Raw genomic sequence first — 24,716 nt, 5'->3', positions numbered from 1 at the left:
ACAGGAAGGAAAGCTTTCTTTCTTTTCTTTTTTGCAGTAGTACCAAACCAGAAGAGCAGAACAGGTGCCTTTGCCAGGCAAGAATACATTTGAATGTGTTGATTGAATGATTGAACACATTGATTTGTTTTTCTTCTCCATTACAGTGCCGAAGTAGGATTGCCTCATTTCTTAGCACCTCAATTGAGAAATGCTTTCACTTTGCTCTAGATGCAGAGCTGAGTAGGAAAGCCTCCCACTCTAGCACTGCTCTGAGAGAGCAGAACCAAAGCATTTTAAAGTCTTCATTGCAGTGTTGCATGCCCGAATGTGTGACTCGGTGTGCATGCCTTCCTGCCTATCTGTATGCTATGTGTGTGCCTCCACACATGTGCATTGGCCATAGCCACCACTGGTATGTCACCCTCTGAGAGGTGGCCAGTCCTCAATTTCCTTTGACAGAAAAAAGGTTAACTGTCCTTGCCCTACATAGATAGGTGTGTGTATTTTTGTGTGTATATATTTCTTTCTATTTCTCACAGGGTATGTGTGTGATATGCTTATTGATTCCTCTTTGCTACCTGGTAATATAATGTCTATACTGCATTCTGTTTCTTCTTTCAGTCTGGATGGACCCATGTTCTTATTTAGTCTAGAAGTTTGCTCTCTGGCACACTCCCTTTTGTAGGTGGTGTGACGTATTTCTTTGCTGATTTCATTTTAGGTCCACTTTATTCTGCATTACACAGTCATCTTCAGCAGCACAGTGCCCAGTTCTGGGTACTTTAATTTAAGATAGATACAGGAAGTTTGGATGGGATCCATAGGAGAGTAGTGAAGATTCTCACATTATGGTTAACCCTTCCAATGAAAAATTGGTGAAGGGATTTGGCATGTTTACCCTGAAGAGGAAGACTGAAAGGGGAATGACAGCACTCTTTGAATACTTGAAGGGCTTGTTGCTTCAGAGCATCTATCCATGGTGTAGATTCTTTATTGGTTATATGGCAAATGGCAGGCCCCATAGTTCCCTTTGTAGCTGAGAAACACTCTGTAGATATTGTCATATCTACAGATATTGTCATATCTCAAGCCATAGTCTTGAGCTTGTACTCTATTAAACATTCTCCCAGTGCAAAAGTCCGAGACACAAACAGTTTAGGGAGAACAATTAGCTTGTAAAATTGCTTTATCTCTTTATTATTTCTCTGTCCTAAGAAATTTCCCCAAAGTATACCCTAGTATTTAAACTGAATAATAGACATTTATAATAATCCACCAGATGTTTAATTTGTAGTCAATATTTCCTCGCATACTTCAATCATTATTGCTAAATTATGTGGGTGCTGTATATTAAGCCATTTTCAAACCGATACATATCTTCAAAAGCATACATAAAAATGAAGAAAACTGTTTAAGAACTGTGACATTCTTCAAAGGATACATAAAAAGGAAGAAAACTCTGTTTAAGAACTGTGACATTAAATTATTGGTATTGTAAATGACATACACATACAGGCAATTCTCAACTTACACTCTGGGGATTGCACATAAAGTCTAAACCTACTGGGTTCAATGGCGGGTGGGATTGCCAAAGTCATTTTTCTCAGAACCCTGCCCACTTTCCGCATATTAATTTAGTTATTTATCTGCCAAGTGCTGAACACACACAAGTTAAATGTCTGTAAGTTGTGAGTTACCTGTATATATCTATTATAACACAAATTACTTTATACTAACGAGTTAATGTTTAACATTGTTTGCCGCAAATTGTGATAACCCATATATTTATTTGCAGACTAACAAAGGACTCATCAGTATGACTGTGACTGTAGTCAAACCTCCTCCATATTGTTTCCACTTTTTCCTCTAATGCCATGAGGCTTGCAATGTCTTCTCAGCCTCTGATTTCATTGCTTTTTTCAATGCCGGTGTGATTTGCTCAATATATGAGGGGGTGGGCTCCCAGGGCAGGGCACCATGGTCCTTCAGGCTGCTGTTGGCTATGGGCCAGGATACATTAGTACTAGGCTGTTGGGTGCTTAAGGTTACTTGAGAAACTTCAGAAGCTGAATTCTAAGGTCCATGGACTAGCTTTAGTTAAACTGACTGCTTTCTTATATTAAACATTTACTTATTAATTCATTTTGTGTATTTGTATACAATTACCGTATTCAGCCAGTGCGGCTCTCAATATAATACAAATGACTGGAAAATCAATACAATACAATTTATTGCTCGTTGTGTTACAAATGCAAATCATTTATAACATAACCAGCAGTAAATCAGCAGTTAAAATAGATTAAAATACAGCACTTTTTATGCCATAGAGACTTTAAAATTGCAGCTCTTTGAACAAATTGTTGGTGTCAGGGGCCAAACCATTTGAGACATAAATTGTACTCATGGAATTAATATGCACATTTTGTAACATAAATAGCAGCTAAGGTGAACTGGGGAAGAATTGTCCTAATATAGTGGGAAGAACAGAAAAATTGTAATACATTTTAAAGACTTGAGAAGCAAAAGGAAACTTCAAAAGTGATTGGTGAAAGCAATCTGGAACATAAAAATGCTTTGGGACTAAGATCTAGAGCTTGGAGGGCTAGAGTCTCTCTTTGTCCATCTCCTTTTCTTTTCAGCTAAGGCAACAATAAATAATGGTTTGGATGAATAAATTATTTAGGCCTGTTGCCACCATTGATTTTTTTTTAAAAAAATTGAATGGTGTGTTGCCAGACTCTTAATTCTTTCAGGCCTAGAGTTGATTTGTACTGTTAGTAGGGAAGGAAACTACTAACTGAAATATAATCCCTTTGGTTCTCTTTAGTTACAGTCTAAATGCAACACAACTGCTGGCAGGACTGAGATCTTACCACAATATTACCTTTACTTAAAGACCTGCACTGACTTCCTCTTTATTACCTGGCCAAATTCAAGGTTTTCCTATTGGTATATAAAGCCCTGAACGGCTTGGGGCCAGTTTACTTGAAGGATCACCTTGCTCCACATGTACTTACTCAGCCACTTCTATTTTTGGGTCTTTGTTCCTCTTTTGTGGAGCATTGTATCTTTTAGTGCGGCAATAACTGTGCTTTGGAACACTACCTCTTAGGCAGTCACCCACGCTATATTGTTTCATTTTTATTTCAACAAGTTTACCTAGGCATGCAATTTAGTGTTTGTATATTTGCTTTAAAAAAAAGCTGATTTTTTGGGGATGTATCGTTGACAATTATTTTATATTACTTTATGTATACAGCTTTTATTAAGTAGTCCATACATTTTTTTCCTAAATAAATTAATAAACATGTTTTGGGGATATGTGCTATATACATGGTTGCCTGCATATCTGTTTCCAACAAGCATATGTTTGCTTGATCTCGTTACAAGTCAGATGAAGCCACGGTGGAATGTGCACATCAGAAATTACATGAAGTGTTAATTTAACTGGTATATTGCAAACCATTGTTTTGTGTTCCCTTATCCTCTCCTATCCAACACAATGGGGTTTTGATGGTAATTTGAATTTCAATGTTTGGTCACTTGTTGTGTATTTGCTGCCAAGGAATGTGCACCTCTTAAAGTTACATGTTAAAAAAGGCACCTGCCTCCTGCAGGCCTCCAGTAAAACACCTTTAACCAGCAACTGCTTATTGCTTATCAAAGCAGTCAGCTGTTGCCAGCATATGGATTTGCCAGCTGAAACATCTTTGATTTTTGACCTTGCCTGGCTTTTAAATTGACAAGGTGCTGTACTGTCATCATGAAAATGCAAATAGATGCAAATTGTACCCTTGAATTTTAATATAATTCTGAGCCCAGCAATTTTCTTAATAATCTGCCAACAGTCTTTCAGCTAGCACATCTGCATTGACAGATACTAAAATGGACAACAAAATCCCAGAAAAATCAAGTATCACACTTGTTCCTCCAATTAAGCAAGTACCTCTACCTTACTGTCTAATTACACTGTAGTACCGCAAGCTACTGACCCATATTTGAAAGCATATGGTGTTAGATATTACCGAAATAGTTCTTTTTAGCATTTATCATGTTCCCTGTTAAATTGATCTGGAACTTCTTGCTAGGTGTACATAAAAGGGTGTTGCAAAGGATTTACAGAAAAACAAACCCACAACCATGGCTCTTGACAATTATCTGTCTTGAATTAGTTCCTTCAATTTACATCCCTAAGTGATTGTCAACTAGTTGGTGTTTAGTACAAGCCTTATGTTGGTGAAAACTGAATCTAGAATGTGTGGCAATTAAGGAACACAAAGAGTATCTGTCCCCTGTTGTTTTTCACCTTGGAGAGGTTTATTGGTTTTTTAATATTTTTCTCAGTCTTCTAAATGGAGGTAATAAAATCTTTTCCCCCTTTTGCAAAATAACCTGGAAAAACTCAGGCAAAGTTGACAGTTTGGTGGAAAACATAATTTTCTTCTTCCTATGTGCTGCCCATTTCTATCATCCTAAATGATTTCTTGAGGACTCTATAGATAATTGCATAGTGACTTCTCCTTTTTCATTATTTCTTTCTGAGGAACTTTAATAATTTGAGGCTAAATGTATAGCCTTTGGGGGAAGCTGTGGAATGAAATGAACTAGCATAATTTTGTTTCAGTACAAATTAGTTTAAGAATGGCACTTGTAATGTTGTTGAGATTACTCATTATTTTTAATGCAGATAGTACATTCCTGTTATGTTTTGTACCCCACGGTTATAAAGCTTTTTGGGTGTTTTTAGGCATCTTCCCCTAACAGTTGGGGCTGTGTTTATGTTTCCTAAAACAAAATAGTTCAGAAATCTCAGTCTGAAGGCTGTACAATCAAAATAATTTCTGGATTTTCTAGAGCATTATATTCAGATATAGCCTGCTTTAGTTGCCCTCACCAAATGAAATGAGGCAGGTAGGCATCAGGAAGAGGGGCTTTTCTAGCAGTGGCACTATGGTTATGGAACATCCTCCCCAGTGAGTCTCTTATGGCACCAGCTTTGTGGTATTTTCATCACCCAAGTCATTGCTGTTCAGCTAGGCTTCCTAAATATCTTATATATTCTGGGCCTCACAGTTTTTAAATTTGTACTTCTGATTTGGGGGGGTATGAAGAGCTTTGTTTTTGTTTTTATAGTTTCATGTTTTATTTCATATATTTACATTTCTATTTTTATTTTACTATTCGTTGTAAACCATGCAGAGAGCTAAATGTTCTGGGGTGACATACAAATGCTGAAATCAGTTAAATAATCAAGAGTACACATTGCATAATCACTCTGTTTTATAGTGATTAATCTGAAAATTAATATAATATCCCCAAAATTTTCTAACTTCTTTCTGAATAGAAAGTTTCTTCAAAAAGGTAAACGTACATGCAGTGTTAAAGGAAATCACATGAACTCTTACCACTTAATGTAGATAGCACATATTGTAGCATAAAATATTTATTCAGAAACTCAAAGCAGTTCACTGGAGCATTTTTGTGGATCGTTGGATATCGGAGACAGAAAGAATCTCGGAGACAGATTGGAGGTGAACTCCAGTTTGTAACTGTTGAGAAGAGTGTCAGCGCCCAGTGTTTGGGCCAGTGTGCACGTCTTGCAGTGACATCTGCCACAAAGGAATGAGGGGCATACTGAGAAGTGTCCATAGTTGCATCTCCAATGAAGGCAGCTTGGGAGCTTGAGGTTTGTTTATGGGTTGGCTAAGCTGCAGAGGTGAAGATGTCAAAGGCTGGAGACCAGGGAGCGGTTCTGCTTGATTGCTGATGCTTGTGTGCTGTGTGTGTTATTCTTTGTTAATGCTGTCAAAATTCTAAAAATGGTGAATTCAGGCCAGATAACAGTGAATATTATTTCAGATTCTAGATAGCCTTATAAAACCCCTGCCCTGCTTTCATTTAATCCCCTCAGTAAATTATCTCAAAAGTTTCAAAATGTCTTTTCATGCTACAGTAATTTACATTTCCTTCAAAATGTTGTCATGGTTATTCATCTTACTAGATATTATCACATCTGTGTTATCTTGTTCTTTAAACTCTTCCACCCCAACGTATTTCGTCTAGTGGTGAGCAAAGTCCCCCTGGCTCAATCGTAATTGAGTCATGAATGCCGTATTGGGGGAAAAAAGAATTCTTCATTTTAAATTGGCCCATAATGTCTTACTGCAGTGCTGTTTGGAAATTCCTTTGCAAGTGCAGGGCAGGCAATGCATTATCTAGACAACCATGAAATCCTCTCTTGGATTGTGTGCAGAATTCTTTGATCAAGAGGAACACCACCCCCACCCCTGGGGAAACAATCAGCTTTGGTTTTCCTTAACCCCTATGCATTCACTGTTATAAAAATTACATTTGCATGATGCATATCCTGCCCTTTAGGCATACTTGATGTTCCTAGCCCTGGGACCATGACATTCTAATTTTAGGTACCGTAAGTTATATTCAGTTTTACAAAAAGTCCAAGTTAATTTCAGAAATCAGGACAGTTCCATTGAGAGCCAATAAGACGTTAACGCTTTCAACTTCTGCATATGTGCTGAAAATGGTCCCTACCATTGGGCATGTTGCAAATAATATTGAAGAAAACAGACTTGGATCGAAAGCTGCATTTAGGGGAACCCTCTTCCCCCAAAATTCTGCTAATTTCTTCTTCCTGCTGCAGTCTCCCATGTCCCACCCTGTGCCATTCTGTTTTTTGGGATGGGTTCAGTGTGGAGAAGGGGAAACTAAATTTTGTGAGCTGCATAGGATGGATCCTTCCCATTATGTTTTTATTGCAATTAAAGTAATAATTTAATGGTAAGGCAACATTACACTACGGAAACGTGGGTGGCGCTGTGGGTAAAAGCCTCAGCGCCTAGGGCTTGCCGATCGAAAGGTCGGCGGTTCGAATCCCCGTGGCAGGGTCCGCTCCCGCTGCTCGGTCCCAGCGCCTGCAAACCTAGCAGTTCGAAAGCACCCTCGGGTGCAAGTAGATAAATAGGGACCGCTTACTGGCGGGAAGGTAAACGGTGTTTCTGTGTGCTGCACTGGCTCGCCAGATGCAGCTTTGTCACGCTGGCCACGTGACCCGGAAGTGTCTCCGGACAGCGCTGGCCCCCGGCCTCTTGAGTAAGATGGGCGCACAACCCCAGAGTCTGTCAAGACTGGCCCGTACGGGCAGGGGTACCTTTACCTTTACCTTTAAGGCAACATACTTTGCAATAGAAGGAAGTATTTCAGGCATGGAAAATTCATATTATGAGCCAGTTAATATCAAACTTTTAGCATGAAATTAAATGAATGTTCACTTAATTCTTTTAAGCTGTCTTGATTTTTTTAAAGGTTCGTGTTTTGGTACTCAAACATTTTATTTCCTATACTTTCTCTGTAGAAACGTTCAAAAGGCCAGGTGCTGTTTGACAAAGTATGTGAACATCTGAACCTGCTGGAAAAAGATTACTTCGGGTTAACATACAAAGATATGGAAAGCCAAAAGGTAAAATTAGAAAAGAGTTCATAAAGAAAGGATAAAATGGAGAAAATGTATCAAATCCAAGCATTTCAGTCTTATTAATGATACTGAGATACTGAGAATCATCAGCCTTCAAAACTGGTCAGAGAGGTGGCAGTGGAGGCAGTAGCATCCTCCTGACAGCAACAGTGCTGCCCTTTTCATAATGGAGTGGGGTCCCTGTCAGTCCTGGACACTGAGATCCAGCTCCGAGGGCCTTCTGGTGGTTCCCTCATTGTGAGAAGTGAGGTTACAGGGAACCAGACAGAGGGCCTTTTCAGTAGTGGCTCCCGCACTGTGAAAAGCCCTCCCATCAGATGTCAGAGAGATAAACAATTACACAACCTTTTGAAGACATCTGAAGGCAGCCCTGTATGTGGGAAGTTTTTAATATTTGATGCACAGTTGTGTTTTTATACTTTGGAAGCCACCCAGAGTGGTTGGGGCAACCCAGTCAGATGGACAGGGTATAAACAAATTATTGTTGCTGTTATTCTTCTTGATGATTTTAAAAACATGTTTGTACATTCAAATATTTTAAATACTTATTTTCAGAATTGGTTGGACCCAGCCAAGGAAATAAAAAAGCAGATCCGAAGTAAGTTGTGCTAAATCATTTTAAAGACATTAACTGTAAGTTTTTAATAGGGATTCCTTCCAGTAAGTAACATTAGGAATGCTGCCTAAAAGATGTGATTATACGTGTAGAAGAGGTCTATATATCTGTGATTCTACCTTGTATTTTTAAATTTGTTTTTCCACATTGTTACCCAATTTTATACTTCCTTTCTCCTGTTACCAGTGCTTGACATGTAAATGTACTTGTGAACTGCTTTAGAAACCTAAAAGTACCCAGCATAAATTAAGCATCAGGGCAACCAAGTTGAATATTTAAGATCCTTTCTACAAACTTGGTGTAATGCATACACATGGAATTTGCTGTAGCAAACAGATGTCAGTGTTCATTCTCAATCACACTTCACAAATAAAATCTTTCCATTGGCCAAGTATATGCAAGCAATTACATTTGGTAGGAAGCGTTCTCCATCTGGAATTAAAACATGGTTTCTGGTTTACAAATGTTAATTTATAGTATGAGCGAAGTAGTATACCTGTAATGAGAAATATTTAATAAAATGTTGTAAATGCTTTAAAACATCAAAATTTCTGTAAAGAAATGTCTGCTTTGAATAGCCAAATTATGTAAACCTATTTTGAAAGCCTAAGCACATGGATTTCAGCTGAACTAGGTTTATATGTCACAGCAATGGTTTCAGCTGTTTGCCATTTTTAAAAATCAGTATTGATGTAGTCAAGAAAATGTGCAGTGTTTGTTATGGTAGATACTGTTAATACATCTGATGTAGACTTCTTAGCCAAATGTGAACAATGGTAACTGCAGGAGATTATCCTGAACAGCAAAGTCTAGTCCTGCTCTTGACAGTGGGAAGAGATGCAGTTGTAGCATATAAAAATGCAAAACTTGCTGTTTCAGAGAATTACTTTAGGAACCCAGTATTACCAGACATAAAATATTATTGACTGACAATTTAAGAATGCAAATCATACACAAAATTCATTAGCACACGGGATCTCCTTTGGGCTCCTCTACCCTGAAAAGCGCCCAGTTATTGCAGTTAAAAGTAATAATGTACCATGGCACCTAAGAAAATTTGGCTAAAAGTATGTGTAGTTTTTCTCACCCTGTTTCTTTGTTTTACCCAATGTGGGAAAGAAATATGGACTGTGCCTTTTTTCTGAAATCAGTACAGCACAGCAGGCTTACTTGAAGTCTCCCAAACAAATGAATGGAATCCAAACATTTTCCAAAGTAGCTCAGGGATTTGTACACCAGGATTGTTAAGATCTCTGATTAATTGCCATTTAGAAGTCTGTTTTTCCTGAATAAACCAAGAGCTTTGTTCAAGCGAAGGACTTGTTCAAGCAGAAATATATGTAGGGAAGGACCAAGAAAAGAGAGTCTTTGTATTTTGTAAGGGCAGAGGTTCATTCATGTAGATAACATTCCAGACCCTAAAGGACAAAACCTGTAGGAAATTTGCACACAATTTAATATATATTGTACTGTCAAGATTAACATGACCCCTCTACTGTCAAGCACACCAAGGCTTCAGTAATGAAACTTGACACACCTTCAACATGCATATTCATCATGACGTGCTCAGTTTAAATAGTTAAAAATAGGATGTTGCAAAGTAGAAAAGTACTTAAAACTGAAATTAAAAGATATACTTTACACAGCTTCTGCTGGTAAGATATATGGCACCTTAGTGGAAGAAGAACTTGGGCAGAATTTCAATAAACTGTAAGGGATATTCAGAGGTCTAAATAGGAAAATATTGTATGCTGTGTGGAGTCCCCAGTCTACGTGTGCATCTGCATTTTATTATTTTGATGGTTTAGGCAGTGACTGTTTTTTATATAGTTTTATAGGCATATAGATATTCCTTTTCCGCATAGTGTTTGTATGGTTTAGTCATGGCCTTTGGCTAGTACAATAAAGCTTATTTACTTACCTTAGTGGGCTGTATTTATTAGATGTTTTATTTCTAAACATTTCTACCCTGTCTTTCTATTAAAATATTCAAGGCATCTTATAAATAAAAAAAACTGCAAGCAAGCAGGAACATAACAATTACAGTACATGTTTTAAAAACAGACTTACAAGACAAGTTTAAAAAGCAGCAGCGGTCGAATCCTTATTTAAAGCAGCATCGTGTTTTTAAAAATTGTGTGTACCTTTTCCAAAGAACATTACAGAAGTTTAGTTGCATCACAACCAAAAACGCACTTTCCCCTTCTCACCAGGTTTCAGATAGTGGGGTGATCTGGAGAAAGGCCTCAGGGTTAGACTCATGGGGAGGAAGATTAATCTTGAGATACTCCAGTTACAGGCCACTGAGAGCTGTAAAGGTCAAAAGCAATTTTGAATCGAGAGAAAAAAATTGGTACAAAGTGTTGTGGTTAAAGGATGTGTGTAATATCAGTACATTGCAGCCTTCACCAACCTGGTGCTGTCCAGATGGTTTGGACTACAACTCCATCAGCATTCGCTGTTCTGTTAGGTCCAGTCAGAACTCTGGCAGCTTTGCATTATGAACCTGTTGGAAGTTTCCAGGCTGCATTCAAGGGACTATCCCACATAAGAGTGCATTATGGTAACCTGATTGTCATTAGAAGTTGAATGACTGAGGCCAGGCCCAAGAAAGGGCACTGGTGATATTTATTTTATTTATTAAATTTCTATACATCCCTTCATTCCAAGAACACAGGATGGTTTACAACATAAAAACACAAAAATACATACCATAGTAACAAACCAAAACAACCTCTCGTTTTATTTTATTTTCTGATATACAAGATCAGGCTGTAAAATGCAAATGTTTATACTTCTTTGCTTTTGTCAGAGTCTTCTTGTATCAAGACCGAACCAGTTTAAGACTAATAAGCACTGTAATTGGTCGGAGCAGGGGAACTAAGCTGGCTAGTTGACCGTAGTGATATTATTGCCTCATCTTGAGGCTTTCAGGGCTGATTCTGAGTAATGACCTCTATGTTTTATCTTTACAATTTTGTACATGGTGAAGGACAAAGAAATTCTGCTGAGATAGATATCCCCAAGGTGCTGATGTATGTGTTTATAGAAATAACTATGTGCTTCACTCAGTTGTGGGCACAACCTTGCTAAATGTTTAGGTGGCATTGTTCTTATCTTTGTATTTGATTGTGTAAACCGTATCTTAGCCAAGAAAATTGTCCTGGGTCTACAAGTTTTTGCAGACACTTCAGATAATTTGCTGTTTGCCGAGGGACAATTCTTTTTATTATTTTTTGTTAAGTTAGGAGCCCTCAATCTTCAATTATGAAAGCAAAGGAAATGGTTCAGACAACTGGATAACCATTATTGGACACGGTATGCAGAGAATCCTAATTAAGTTTTGTTTTCTTATAGGTGGTGCTTGGCATTTCTCTTTTAATGTGAAATTCTATCCTCCTGATCCTGCCCAGCTTTCTGAAGATATTACCAGGTATTTAAAACACCCAGCAATCTTTATAAGTCGGTCATGAAAAGTTATTGGTGGTGGCAACCTCTAACTAACAATTATTAAACAATTGTTTGTATAATGTGAGGTGAACACTCTTTACTACCATACTGATAATGGGTGATGGAAGGAAATGTAGATATTGGAGCTGTATCATCCTCATCCACCTGCCCCCCTCCCACAAAGGTCTAGCTTATAATAATCTTGCCTCACTGCCATCCCCTTACCTTTGTTGCAGGGGTAGGTATATTAGGGTGGGCTTGCAGTAGCCAACACCTCAGCCTTATGGCATCCAGTGCACTGAAACCTGTGAAGTGTAGCAAAGAGCATTTGAAAACTACATTTCACATGCTTCCTGCGCATACTCATGAGCCTCCATTGCTGGGAACCAAACTTCCTTGCTAATGACTGACCCATCCTGCCTACAGTAAGTTTTGGGGAAGGGCTGGATAATTGTCATAGCGGAAGGCTGGGTTTCTCTGAAAAATCTCAGAAAATTTGAGCTGAGGAGACCTCATCTGTCCCTAACAGTGGCTGTTGCATTCACATAATCGCGAACGTATGAAGATGCTGCAGTAAACGGAGGGAATAGTTCTTTGCTACCATTAGCAGGTGAAAGACATATTTCTGAAATTGCCGCGTATAGTTAGCATTAACTGAAAAGTAAGCAGAAGAGGGAACATGGATTGCAATTAAAATAATACAGCAGTGACATTCTGAGAAGAACCAATTCCCACCATTCCTGATTGTTATGACTGATATTTTAATGTTTTATTGTGACTTGAAATTTCAACTTTGTTTTATTGAGCTGGTTCCGTTGTGCTATTTTGTTGTTTTGTTTGTAAACAGCCTTGGCACTTCTGCTCAATGTATAAATTATTCTAATTAATATATAGTGCGTGGGGAGGGAGAACTCTCTTGTGCCTAAAATAAAAACTGGAGTTCTAACTGCATCTACTGTTTCTTCATATGTGCACACCACTTCTTGGGATTGTGTTTTCAAGTGCTCCATTATGTATCAACCTAACTGGTCATCCCCCAACTGCCCTATGACAGAAAGAAGAAATTTCTTTCACATTCCTGTTTGTCCTTTCTTCTGTTTCCTACCACTTTGGTTAAAGCAAAGATTCTGCACTTGTCTAGCCTTAATGGAACCTTTAAACTGCTTGTGAATTGCTAGAACTTGCAAGGGGTATGGAGGTGTTAATGAGGGGTTTTTTTACAATTTTTTTTTTTTGCAGGTACTACCTCTGTTTACAGCTGAGAGATGACATAGTTTCTGGACGACTGCCATGTTCTTTTGTTACACTTGCACTATTGGGCTCCTATACAGTTCAGTCAGAGCTTGGAGATTATGATCCTGATGAATACGGAAGTGATTACGTCAGTGAATTTCGCTTTGCACCAAACCATACTAAAGAACTGGAAGACAAAGTAATAGAGCTTCATAAAAGTCACAGGTAATATAAGCAGGGGGGAAATATATACAATGTAGTCCTTTGGAATTCTATCCTCCTTCATGAAAAATGTACTGAATTTCAAATAATTACATTGAGGGGGGAAATGATTGGATGGAGTGAATAAGTGTAAAACAGACAACTGCATGAAAACATTTAAATAATCATAAAGGACACATTTATTTTCCCGGAAACAAGTTCATTTTTAAGTGTGTTTATTTCTACTCATGTTGATTATCTTTAGGGGAATGACACCTGCAGAAGCTGAGATGCATTTTTTGGAGAATGCAAAAAAACTGTCCATGTACGGAGTAGATCTGCACCATGCCAAGGTACAGTCTAAGTAGCAGGATGGTTCAGATTAGGAATTTAGAAGTGTTGCCATGCATGCATTAAGTAATACGTCTGCAAATAATCTGTTGATATTTATTGTCTAGTTTATTTAATATATTTTGATGAACTGATGATTATAAAATAAAAAGAATGCTAAAGCACTTTTAACTGAAATGGAAATTCAGTCAGATCTATGTTATAGAGTGTCCTATCCTTCACCTGGCATGTAGTTTCAGTGGTACATTATGCAGCATCCACAGAGCCATTGAAGAGGCTCTGGCCTCTTCTGCATGTAATGCTAAGCTAAACCATGGCTTTGTGACAAGCAAGCAGGTGGGTAATCAGTAAGAAAATAATGGTAAACCATTGGCTGCAGCTCATGGCTTTTGGTGAGTGAGACAAACCTTGAGACTGAGTTTGCATGAAAAGCTAAGCCAAACTATGGCTTAGCTCCAGGTATCAGGGCAGCAGGATGACTGTGGGAGCGCCAAAGTAGTCGTGATTTTCTCTCTGAGCTTGCTCATGCTTGCTCATGCTTTCCAGACCATGATTTGGCTTACCACTGTGTGTGAATCGGCCATTTGTCTTACGTACCTGTGGAAAGTTCTGTAATCGGTGCCATGGAATAGAGTTAACCAAACCAAAATGTACTGTACTTATATATGGTGAAACAGTGTCTGCAAAAAGTGGTTTGGCTTGACATGTGGCTTTTAGTCGTCCTCAATTTAAGATCACACGTTTACATCTTAGTATATTAAATGGATCATGTTTTTGGCAAAATGTTGCTGACCAGAAGAAAATTATGAAGTGCATGTTATTCTGAGTGTATCCTGCATAAAATCTTTTCGAAAGCTTAGATAAATGTATATAATATATGCACAGGTTTTGAAAGGACTGTAGGGCATTTCAGGAGGAAATCTGCATAGATATTTGAGTGAAAGAAAGTCTTTTATTTTGTGTTCTGTTAATTACATTAACTGTTTTTGCCAGAAATGGGCTAATTCTGTGGTTCAGTGGATGGCATTCCCCAGAAAGGAATGCTGCCCAGCCCATCTGATGTTCAAAAAGCTTGTGATTGTAAAAATGGAAATGAACCATTGATGCGCTAAAGATTAAAAAATAACATCTTTTGAAACATCTTTTTTTTAGGATTCTGAAGGAGTTGAAATCATGTTAGGGGTTTGCGCAAGTGGTCTCTTGATATATCGGGACAGACTCAGAATAAACAGATTTGCTTGGCCTAAGGTTCTCAAAATTTCATACAAGAGGAATAACTTCTATATCAAAATCCGACCAGGGGAAGTAAGTGGACTTCAGCAAACTGAATGTATTTCAGTGTTCCTTTTGTGAACTGGACTGCTCCAGTTGCCCAATTTCATATAATCATTAACTGAGTTCATGCAAGTGTATGTAACCAAGTCCATGGCAGTCATGGCATTATGCTGTATTTCCCCTGTTGCCAGACCCACCACCCCCTCTTGCCTTTCTGAGGGCCAAACTACATATGACAGCATTCACACAATTAGGAATTGTAGCATACACTTGTGTCCTTTCTTACGTATGCACTCTGCTTCATTCTTCCTCACCCTCTTTGTACTAGGCAAACGTTTACTTAGCAAGATCATCATTTTCACATTATTTTAGACTCGCCCCCCTCCATGTTTTAATTCTTGTATAATTTATTAATCAGAACATTTCTAAGGTTGGGTTAGTAATGGCGATATTGAGTTGTTGAAGCTGTTATTAAACTTCATATCTGAGTAGGAAGTTACTTTGTTCTCCTACTTTTAAACCCCAGAGCACCACATTGTCAGAAATAACAGCTGATTTCTGTGGCAGCAAGATGAGAATCTTATGTCACAGTTGATTAATGTAGCAATAATGTAGCAGTCTTGATGTGTTAAGTTTCTTCTCTACAGCACTTGACATATCTCATGGCTGGTCCACGAGTCCAGTAAAACCTATTAATAGCAGTTAAGATACACTTTCATATATTTTGACAGACATTAATCAAATATCCCTTCCTTAAATAGTTGTGGATTTTGTATGCTAGTTCTTCTAAGTCCGTGGTGGTCAACTTCTAGCTCCCCAGGTATTGTTGGACTTCAGCTCCCATCCGCCTGGCACTGGTAGTCCAGCAACATCTGAAATGTGTAGAAGAACTCTGACACGGTGTTTATTAGCAAACCAGAACTGATCCTGTTTTTAGGCCATTATATTTACTTACAATATATATTCCCCTGGGAATGTCTGTGTAGTCAACTCAGGCTGCAAGGGACCAAATTAAGGTTTCATGTGCAGCCATAAATCTAGAATACACTGCATATTATTTGCTTACATTGGCAACCCTAACAGTGTTGACCCAGTCTGCTTGTATGTAATATATGCAGATGTATACAAATTTCTTGAGTTGGTAATATGCCTCATTGTATATTTGTTACATCTTAACTCAAAATTAAATGTACTTTTCTCTCCTAGTTTGAGCAATTTGAAAGCACAATTGGGTTTAAATTACCAAATCATCGTGCTGCGAAGCGTTTATGGAAAGTATGTGTTGAACATCATACATTTTTCAGGTATACAATCTCTTTTATATTTTAAAACATGACACATAGAAATAAAGAAGAAAAACTAAAATGTATTTAAGAAGGATACAGCTAAATAGTTCTGCTAGCAGGAGCCAGCATACTGGCTTCTATTAGTGCAGCAGGGCTTTCTCGACTCTCCCCCCACCCCAGAAACCCCAGAACAGCAGAGGAGACGGGAGGTTGTTCTGTTGGGCAAGTAAAAACATAATGTCCATTTACAGCAAATGGGTCTCCTTTGAGTAGGGCTAGCATTGGGTACAACCCATTAAAATGTAACATTCTTCTTGATCATTGGTGTAGAGAAACATTCGAAATATATGCTTGACTATAAGAGGAAGCACTTCATGGTCCCTGGTGGTAATTGAGGCCTCTGCAAGAGCCCCACTCCTCCTCCTTGGATGAGCCCCACACCCAGAGTCATGGTTGGGCAGGACCACATCTATGAAGATAATTTCACCAATGATGTGGGAGAACAGTTACTATATAATGAGTTGATATTATCTAGGGATTCTTTTTTAGGGTGGGGTCAGATTAGGGATACCAACTCCAGAATGAAGAGTGAATTCTGGGGCAAACTTCATGTGGAAAGTTTTAATACTACTGAAGTGGTGGGTTTGAGAGAAGTCTACCTGTATGCTGATTCACCTAGATATAATATCTTATATATCATAGCCAATACATAATCAGTGTCAGTGCCACACAAAATGACTGGGTTATGTAATGTTTGTGTGTTTGTGGATATGTAGATATATTTGTGAAGAAGCAGTTGTTGATACATGTTTTTGAAAAGAATAACAGACATCATCATCATCATTATTATTATTATTTGACAAAGACTTCAAAATATTCAGCTGTTTCTAACTATAATTTATGGGTTGTATCCAACACTGCACGTGCAGAACCCTCTGGAGTAGATTTTGAGGATGTCTGGCATGTTGCAGCGGACAGAAGCGGAGGGACGGGAAGGTTCTACAATATTTAATTCTAGCATAAAACTGAGGCTGTAGATCTATGTCCACCTAGCCTGGGTGTTAGTACCAGTGGATATAACTAGATTTACATCTGAGGAGGCATGCGTAGGAGCACTGTGTTATAACCGTATCTATTCAAATAAAGGATTATGGAATAGAGACATGGATGCCCAGAATTTATTTTTCACTTCATTTTTCCCATTTAAAACCTGCAATTCGTCACAAGCATTGTGTGTGATATGTTCTAGGCTCTTGCTCCCAGAGGCTCCTCCCAAAAAATTTCTTACGCTGGGTTCCAAGTTTCGCTACAGTGGAAGGACACAAGCCCAGACAAGGAGAGCAAGTGCACTGATAGACCGCCCAGCACCTTACTTTGAGCGTTCATCAAGCAAACGCTATACGATGTCTCGCAGCTTAGATGGCGGTAAGATGCTCTTGATGGTCTTTATTTGGCGTTTTATCTTAATTTTTTTTATATTGTTAGAGAACAGATTTAAGCTTCTTGTAATCTCATGTCCCTTGAGCTTCTGTCGGATGATGCTTGTAAGTATATGCATGATCCTTCATTCATTATAAAATGCCCATTAAATAAATATTAGCCTTCTGCTTTTCCTGGGCTTATTCATACAGCAGTATACAAAAGCTGTGGAAAGAAGAACAATGAAACTTCAACCTTGGCCCACCTATTCCTTCAACCACCAGTCTTTCTTCAGTTATCGAAATGCTTTCTGTTTCCCTCAGCTTTTTAGGGTGTTCCAACCAAATATATACTCGATAGTTGACCTAGATCCCAAAGAGACTCGAATAAATACATAAAACAATTGCCACCAGAACTCATTTTTAGGTTTCAGATTGGTGTCACATCAGTTGTCTGCCTGGCTATATGGAAATTAAGTCATTTCCATATAGCTGCCTGCACACCTATGGGCAGGACCCATAAACAGGGCAGGTGGGTTGGAAGTTCAGCAAGGATTGGAGCTGAGGTGGCTGCGTGCAGCTAATATTTATTAATATTAGATGGATTTAACTGGGAACTAGGGTTGTCAGGTCCACAGCCCTACCCCTCAGCTTGTTTCTGACTGGCTCACTTGAACAAAGCCTCCGGGCATGCCACATGGCTGCAGAGGGAGGTGCTGGCATCCGTCAGTGGCTACCTGTAGCCTAAGAAGGCCTCGGATCCAGGCTTCTGCCAGGCCAGGCCACAAACCCCACCTCCGTGGAGTCCCAGGTAAGCAGCATTCTAATTTTCAGGTGTTGCCTAGATTCCAGCCTCGCCTGCATGCATACGGTGTAAATAAATTAATATATGTTGTGAAAGACAAATCAAGGCTCCTGAGCTAGCTCTTTCCTTCCTCTTTACTGCTACTTTTGTTGCTTACGCTTATCAACAATTTGCAACCCTTTAAAACTAACAAAACATGCTCAAAATGTGAACTCACCTAACCAATTTTCAGTTTAATACTATTTATTTGCAGATAGAAAATCGGCATGTAACTGTCTTTTAGGAAGCTGCTATTCAAATTTCTATACATAAGAAAAAGAATATAAAGCAGATACCAAGCAACTGCCAGGGTCAATGGAAAAAATTGTGATCCATATAAATTAGTGATAATCCCTGGTGTTCCCTGCTGAAACTGATAACATGAGTGCTTATCACTCATTAATTTTGATCCTTTTGAGTACTAATATGCTGGTTACCAAGCAACTCGCGACCTTGCTGCTATGCATGCATCTCAGAGTACAAATTGTTCTCAGTGTTGTTTTTCTTTGCTTAGTTTTTATTAAGTAAATACCTCTAGCAAAAATCAGATCAGAACAACCCTAATCATTGTCTTGTATGCATGCATAGGTTACATCATGGTTAATTGGACAGTGTTTTTTTCTGGGCAGAACATGAGCCCCTTTTTTAAAAATAAGGGGTGTAAAATGTGATTTGAGTTTACTAAGAGAGGGAAAGGTGCTCCAATAATTTTTGATGTGCATACAAATTGAATGTACATGTATCTCTGAATCACAGATCATATACACAAATTCTGAAAGTGCAGATTAGGTTTTTTCCAAAGGGTTTGTTGAGGCAGAACAGAATTATGACTACATTAATTTGAAAAATCACCCTGAGTGAAGCATATAAAAAGGTGGAACATGGTATTATTACAAATTGGTAATTAGATATTAACCATGGAGTAGGTTTACCTTGCACTGGTTACTAATTTGGGGAACTAAATACTTGTGTAAAGTTACCAATGAATTCAATGGCATAAGTATACACCTGACTATTTGGTTATTTCATTTGTATCTTGCTCATCCTCCAAAGAGCTCAGCTTATAATACAACAATCTTGTGAGGTAGTTCAGCCGAGAAATAGTGACTAGCTCAAGAAAGCCCAGTGAGATTCATAGTACAGAGGAGATTTGATCCTGGGTTTTCTGGATTCAAGCCTATACTTAGTGTAACCTCCAGTCTTCCAATTTCTATGTTCTATTCAGGCCAGATACATCTTAGAAAAGTTATGCATATAATTGTTACTAGTATTCCTTTCAAAGTTGCTGCTCAACTTTCAGTTGGCATCCATGTGCATCACTGAAATTAAATGGAAGCCTTTAGCACTGTATAGCCATACACAATAATTTTATTTAAAATAAAATAATAATAATTTTATTAATTTAAAAGATTTTTAGGCCACCCATCAGGGCACTGTGTAAGGAATCTAACAACTGAAAAACACCAAAATAAAATCACAATAAAATAAACATAAAGCATTGCTTCTGGTACAGATCCAAAGGAGGCTCACTGATTTATTGGAAAGAAAAATTAGAGATTTTGAAAGTTCAACATATAAGGGGGGAAATGGGGGGAAAGCTTACAGAATTAGTTATTGTAAGTCTGTTTCCCCAGGACTTACCATGGAGGGCCAAATGAGACTGTAATATTGTTAGTGCTTGCAGTTAGTTTTTTCTTTAATAAGTAGCAGGTTATGTGAATGGGGAGGTCAAACCAGTTTTGGGCCTTAGAATGGGAAGGAGGAAGTGAGTTAATGCTTGGACAGATGTTTCTCTGATTGGTGTCAGTGGAACTATGCCTGCTACTTGCGGTGGAGTGAAAACTGCCATTGGCGCCCGGTTCTGATCAGGACTGTAACCGAGGGAATGTGATAAAGCCTCATGTCATGACTCTGATCTGACTTACTTGCCTCCTATAAAGCTGTTTATTGGTTTTCAAAACAACAACCATGCAAGGGCTAACAACTTGAGTAACGTCACACATCTAGTTTGTGTCCCCCCCCCATTGGCAGTCTTGCAGAGTACCATGGTATCATTTAAGTCTACAAAAATGGAATGGAAATTATTATAGCTTCTCACCGCCAGAATTTTACTCTAGGAAAAGGTTTCTACAGTTATGATTTACAGTGCAATTCTGAAACAGCTAGATAGATCGATTTGCCATAGAATGGTGACATTTGATATGTATAGAGGAAAAGGTCTGTAATATACACAGAAGTATAATTTTGATTCATAATAACATAACATACAAATTTTGGACCATTAGAGGTGTTTTTTTATCATAATGTTTCAATGCAATGATACCAGTCCTATAAATTGTTTTTTACATACTCAGCTTTCTAAAAAAATCTTTTTCGTTTCCAAAAATTATGGAATCTTCTTTGGATGTACAGTTTTATTTTTTTAGGTTTATACTGTCCTCCTTTTTGGCTCCATTTTGGTTGCATTGCATCTGGTTACATTATAATGGAAATAGTAAACAGAACCCTTTCCTGCTATGCGCATTGCATATTGGTTATTATTTACACTGTTCCCTTAAGCGAGAAACGCTGCAACATGCTCAAATCATGTTAGTTTTTTGATGTTGAGCATTCTAGCAACTAATATTATAAATGTATTCTGAATATGTGTTATGGAGCATCTGCATGTGTATGAATACATATAAAGCCTTAATATGTGTGTATGCATATGCACACTTGTATATTTAATCCCTTTGCAAATTTACTTAGTAATTATACATGTTTCTGCATGTTTCTGAAACATGACATTTTTAGCTCCTTGGCAAATTGCTTTAATCCACATTTATTTTTATTTGGCTTTGCAGCGCAATTTATGTTAGACTTTACCTCTTCAAATTATATTTGCTTTTAGCATCAGTCAATGAAAACCATGAAATGTACATGAAGGATTCTATGTCTGCTGCAGAGGTTGGTACTGGCCAGTATGCCACGACAAAGGGCATCTCTCAAACGAACTTGATAACCACTGTGACTCCAGAGAAAAAGGCGGAAGAGGAGAAGGATGAGGACCAGAATAAAAAGAAGAAATCAGAAGAAGTCACTCCAGTCTCAACAATACGGCATGATACAAAGGTATAGTTTTCTGGTTTATATTTAGCTCCACTAGCTAAGCAAAATTATAAGTGGTAGAAAGAAACATTTGTCATGATATATATTCATATTCAACAGGAAATATATTTATGATCCTGTGGAGTCTTTTTCTGCAATTTGAATACGATGACTTGCAACACATCTTATTTTATAGAGAAATGGTTTATTTCTAAGCAATATGATGAACTCTGCAAAAATGTAAATAGCTTTGCTATTATGGACTGAGATGGCTTTCACATTTTTCTTATTTTTAGAAGACCAGGACTTTTATGTTTGTAATTTTTAAAAAAGATCTCACTTTTACCATGTTTTTTTAATTACTCCTGAGAAGTTTATCCAAATGGCTCTTGTGTGAATTCTTAGTTTTCTGATCTAAAATATCACTACCTTCCTTTTCATGTTGTTGGAATCAGTGTTGCTGGTGCACTTTTAAGTGTAGGTTTTGGCATTTCATTCCATCAGCCAGCCACAGTACTTGGGGAAATAGGTTTTAACTAATTCTGGATCCATAGCAAAGCAAGCAATTTTCTGAGCCAGTAGGTCTCCTTCAGTGTCTGTTGCACACAACTAGTAGGTTCAATCAACAATGTAAATGAGGAGCTTCAGCCTAATGTTGCAGCTTCAGCCTAATGTTGCACCTTCTAAACAGCATTCTATTCCTTTTGAGCTGCTTCTTTAGTTTCAGTCCTGTTTTTCAAATTTGAGGCATCTAGGTCTTTGCCAGTGTGTTCCATAATAGCATGCTTTTATAATACAATGTAGGTTTATTATCCCTAGTTTTGCATGCCCGCTGTTCATTTCTTTCACAACCACTCTGCTTTAGCAGCTTTGCACTGCACTACTGGTCCACACAGCCACTCCTGTATGACAGCCTGAGGTTGGCTGCTGACACCAGTGCAGTGTCACCCCAAATTGTGATGTTGCTGGCACCTTTTCTAATTACTTTGCTGACTGGGAAGCTCACAGGCTATGGCTGTAAAGCTTTTACATAAATGTACAAATTCTTAATTCTGTCTTTATAGCTGCTCAGTTGGTTAAAATTTTTGATTTTGCAGCTCCAGGCAACTGAAATAAGTTTGTAAGAATAAACTGAAGCGACAGCATTCACTCTGCACTTTTAATTCAATTGTAGGGCTAAAAAGAACAAAATTTGTTGTTGCAAACTACACTGAAAGCAGTGTGTTTATTATACAGTCGTACCTTGGCTGTTGACTGCCTTGCGACTCGAACGTTTTGGCTCCTGAACGCCGCAAACCTGGAAGTGAGTGTTCCAGTTTGTGAACGTTCTTTGGAACCCAAATGTCTGGTGGGGCTTCCGTGGCTTCTGATTGAGTGGAAGCTCCTGCAGCCAACTGGAAGCCGCGCCTTGGTTTTTGAACGTTTTTGGAAGTTGAACGAATTTCCGGAAATCTAAATCTAAATGGTGATGCTTAATGAATTCTAAAATGGCTTTTACTCTTACTAATAAGAAAGTATTACAGCTTATTAAGAGGACCATGTATTTAGATTAAGAGAATTAAATCATACAACCAAATTAGATGAACAGAGATAAATACAGTAAGATAGGAAAATAAGAAAAAGTTGTCTGCTTATAAATTCAAGATTTTATGTCTTGGGTTCCAGTGCACAGATCTTTCTGTGCAATAGTGGACTGGGTACAAATAACTTTACATATGAACCTACCAAACTGTTAGTAACTGTCAGCTCTGACAGTGCCAATTACCTGTTAAGAGCAGAAGAAAAATAAACTAGATTATGCCTCTCAAACAGGTGGTCAGAATTCTGCCACCAGGTAACAATGCAGCCACCAGGTACATGGACCTGATTCACCAAAAACTCACCCTGTGTGTGGTTGCTATGATCACTGAAATCAATAGCAGCTCTGTTGATTTTTTTATTTTAAAGTACAACTTGATCCATCCATTTCTCTCTCTCCTTCTCTCTCTCTCTCTCACACACACACACACTGCATAGTTGCATCTGTTGGGTTTTCTTTTCTTTAAAAAAATCCTTTTAAAATTAGTTATTTCTCTTTTTAATTATTTTACCTCCATTTACCATATCAGAGTAGTATGGGAGATTTAGTGAAAGCTTCCTTGGGGTTCCTCATTTAGAAGGACGTACTTGTGATAAGACATGTATAGGCCTGCACTATAAATATATGAAAATGCAGTATCAAATTGATTGTCATAGAATTTGCTCTTGTGCTCTAAATAACTTAAATATGTACAGTATACGTGGCATCCAATTAAGTTGTACTTAGAGCAGCCCCCTTGAAATAAATGGACTTAAGTTACTCATAGCTAAATTAAGACCACTGATTTCAGTGAGTCTACTTGAGGTATGCAGACAACCTTTAGACTGTCAGGAAAACTGCACTGCTAAAAACCTTGTCTAGAGAGATCATCACAGACTGCAGCAAACAGATGAAGTGATGGCCAGAGCACTATCAAGAACTGTTCTCGCAGGAAAACATGGTCTCTGACACAGCAATTGACAGCATTCAGACTCTGCTTGTCTTGGAGAGTTGGATGCTCCCCCCTTCCTTGATGAGCTTAAGAATGCCATCAACTCTCAGGCATAAGGTTAAGCCCCAGGACAGGACAGAATCTCAACAGAAGTGCTGAAAGCTAGCCTCAATTCCTCCAACATAATGCACCTCTCATGACCCCCAGGATTGTGATCCTCTATAAGAACAAAGGTGACTGCCATGATTGTAAGAACTATCGTGGAATCTCCCTGCTGAATACTGTAGAAACCGTCTTTGCCCCTGTAGTTCTCAACAGATTACAGTCTCTCACCAACAGAGTCTATCCAGAGTCACAATGTTGCTTTAGAGCTCAGAGGCCAACAGTCAACATGTTTTTTCTCATTGCGCCAGCTGCAGGAGAAATGCCAAGAGCAGAAATCCTCCTTGTACATCTCCTTCATAGACCTGACAAAAGCCTTTGACCTTGGTCAGTTAAAAAGGACTCTTCACATTGCTCAACAAAATAGGATGCCCACCTAAGCTCCACAAGATGATTGTGGCCTTCCACAAGAACATGCATGCCACTGTCCAGTATGATGGTTCATCCTCAAACGCCTTTCCTATAAAGAGCAGTGTAAAACAGGCCTGTGTTCTTGCCCCAATTCTCTTTGGCATATACTTCTCCCTGGTGCTCGACTGAAGATCTGCCCAGCTGCAACAAAACATGTCTCTCCCATTTTGGTCTCAACAGCCACAGCAGGTGCTGTAACTCTCCAACAGCTTCACTTTACCCCTGAAGACGCACTCTTCCATTGTCTCTCAAGACAGATGGATGCCAACAATCACTCTTCTAGGCATCACTTTAATTGGATATCACCATATGTCTCCCTCTCCATTTAATATCTCACTAATGTATTAACTTCCAAATCTGCTAATGTTATACATTTACTCATGTTAACTCAGATTCTT

At 38.3% G+C, this 24,716-nt stretch overlaps 1 protein-coding gene across 23 annotated transcripts in view; it reads left to right on the top strand.

Moving 5' to 3' along the window:
- The window catches only part of EPB41L3 (erythrocyte membrane protein band 4.1 like 3), a 124,368-nt gene that overhangs the window by 77,565 nt on the left and 22,087 nt on the right, over positions 1 to 24,716 (top strand). For 19 of the 23 annotated variants that reach the window (XM_053396482.1, XM_053396496.1, XM_053396492.1 and 16 more), the window contains exons 4-12: positions 7,355 to 7,459; positions 8,030 to 8,072; positions 11,448 to 11,523; positions 12,780 to 12,998; positions 13,240 to 13,327; positions 14,478 to 14,630; positions 15,807 to 15,904; positions 17,136 to 17,311; positions 21,039 to 21,259. In XM_053396482.1, the coding sequence (XP_053252457.1) occupies positions 7,355 to 7,459; positions 8,030 to 8,072; positions 11,448 to 11,523; positions 12,780 to 12,998; positions 13,240 to 13,327; positions 14,478 to 14,630; positions 15,807 to 15,904; positions 17,136 to 17,311; positions 21,039 to 21,259 (1,179 nt within the window). The remainder of the gene's footprint in view (positions 1 to 7,354; positions 7,460 to 8,029; positions 8,073 to 11,447; positions 11,524 to 12,779; positions 12,999 to 13,239; positions 13,328 to 14,477; positions 14,631 to 15,806; positions 15,905 to 17,135; positions 17,312 to 21,038; positions 21,260 to 24,716) is intronic. The other 4 variants (XM_053396489.1, XM_053396486.1, XM_053396480.1 and 1 more) reach the window with 1 other exon arrangement.

Source organism: Podarcis raffonei, chromosome 7 (assembly GCF_027172205.1).
Source record: "Podarcis raffonei isolate rPodRaf1 chromosome 7, rPodRaf1.pri, whole genome shotgun sequence".
NCBI lineage: Eukaryota > Metazoa > Chordata > Lepidosauria > Squamata > Lacertidae > Podarcis > Podarcis raffonei.
The sequence above is the reverse complement of the archived record's forward strand: the minus strand, read 5'-3'. Positions and strand labels throughout refer to the sequence as shown.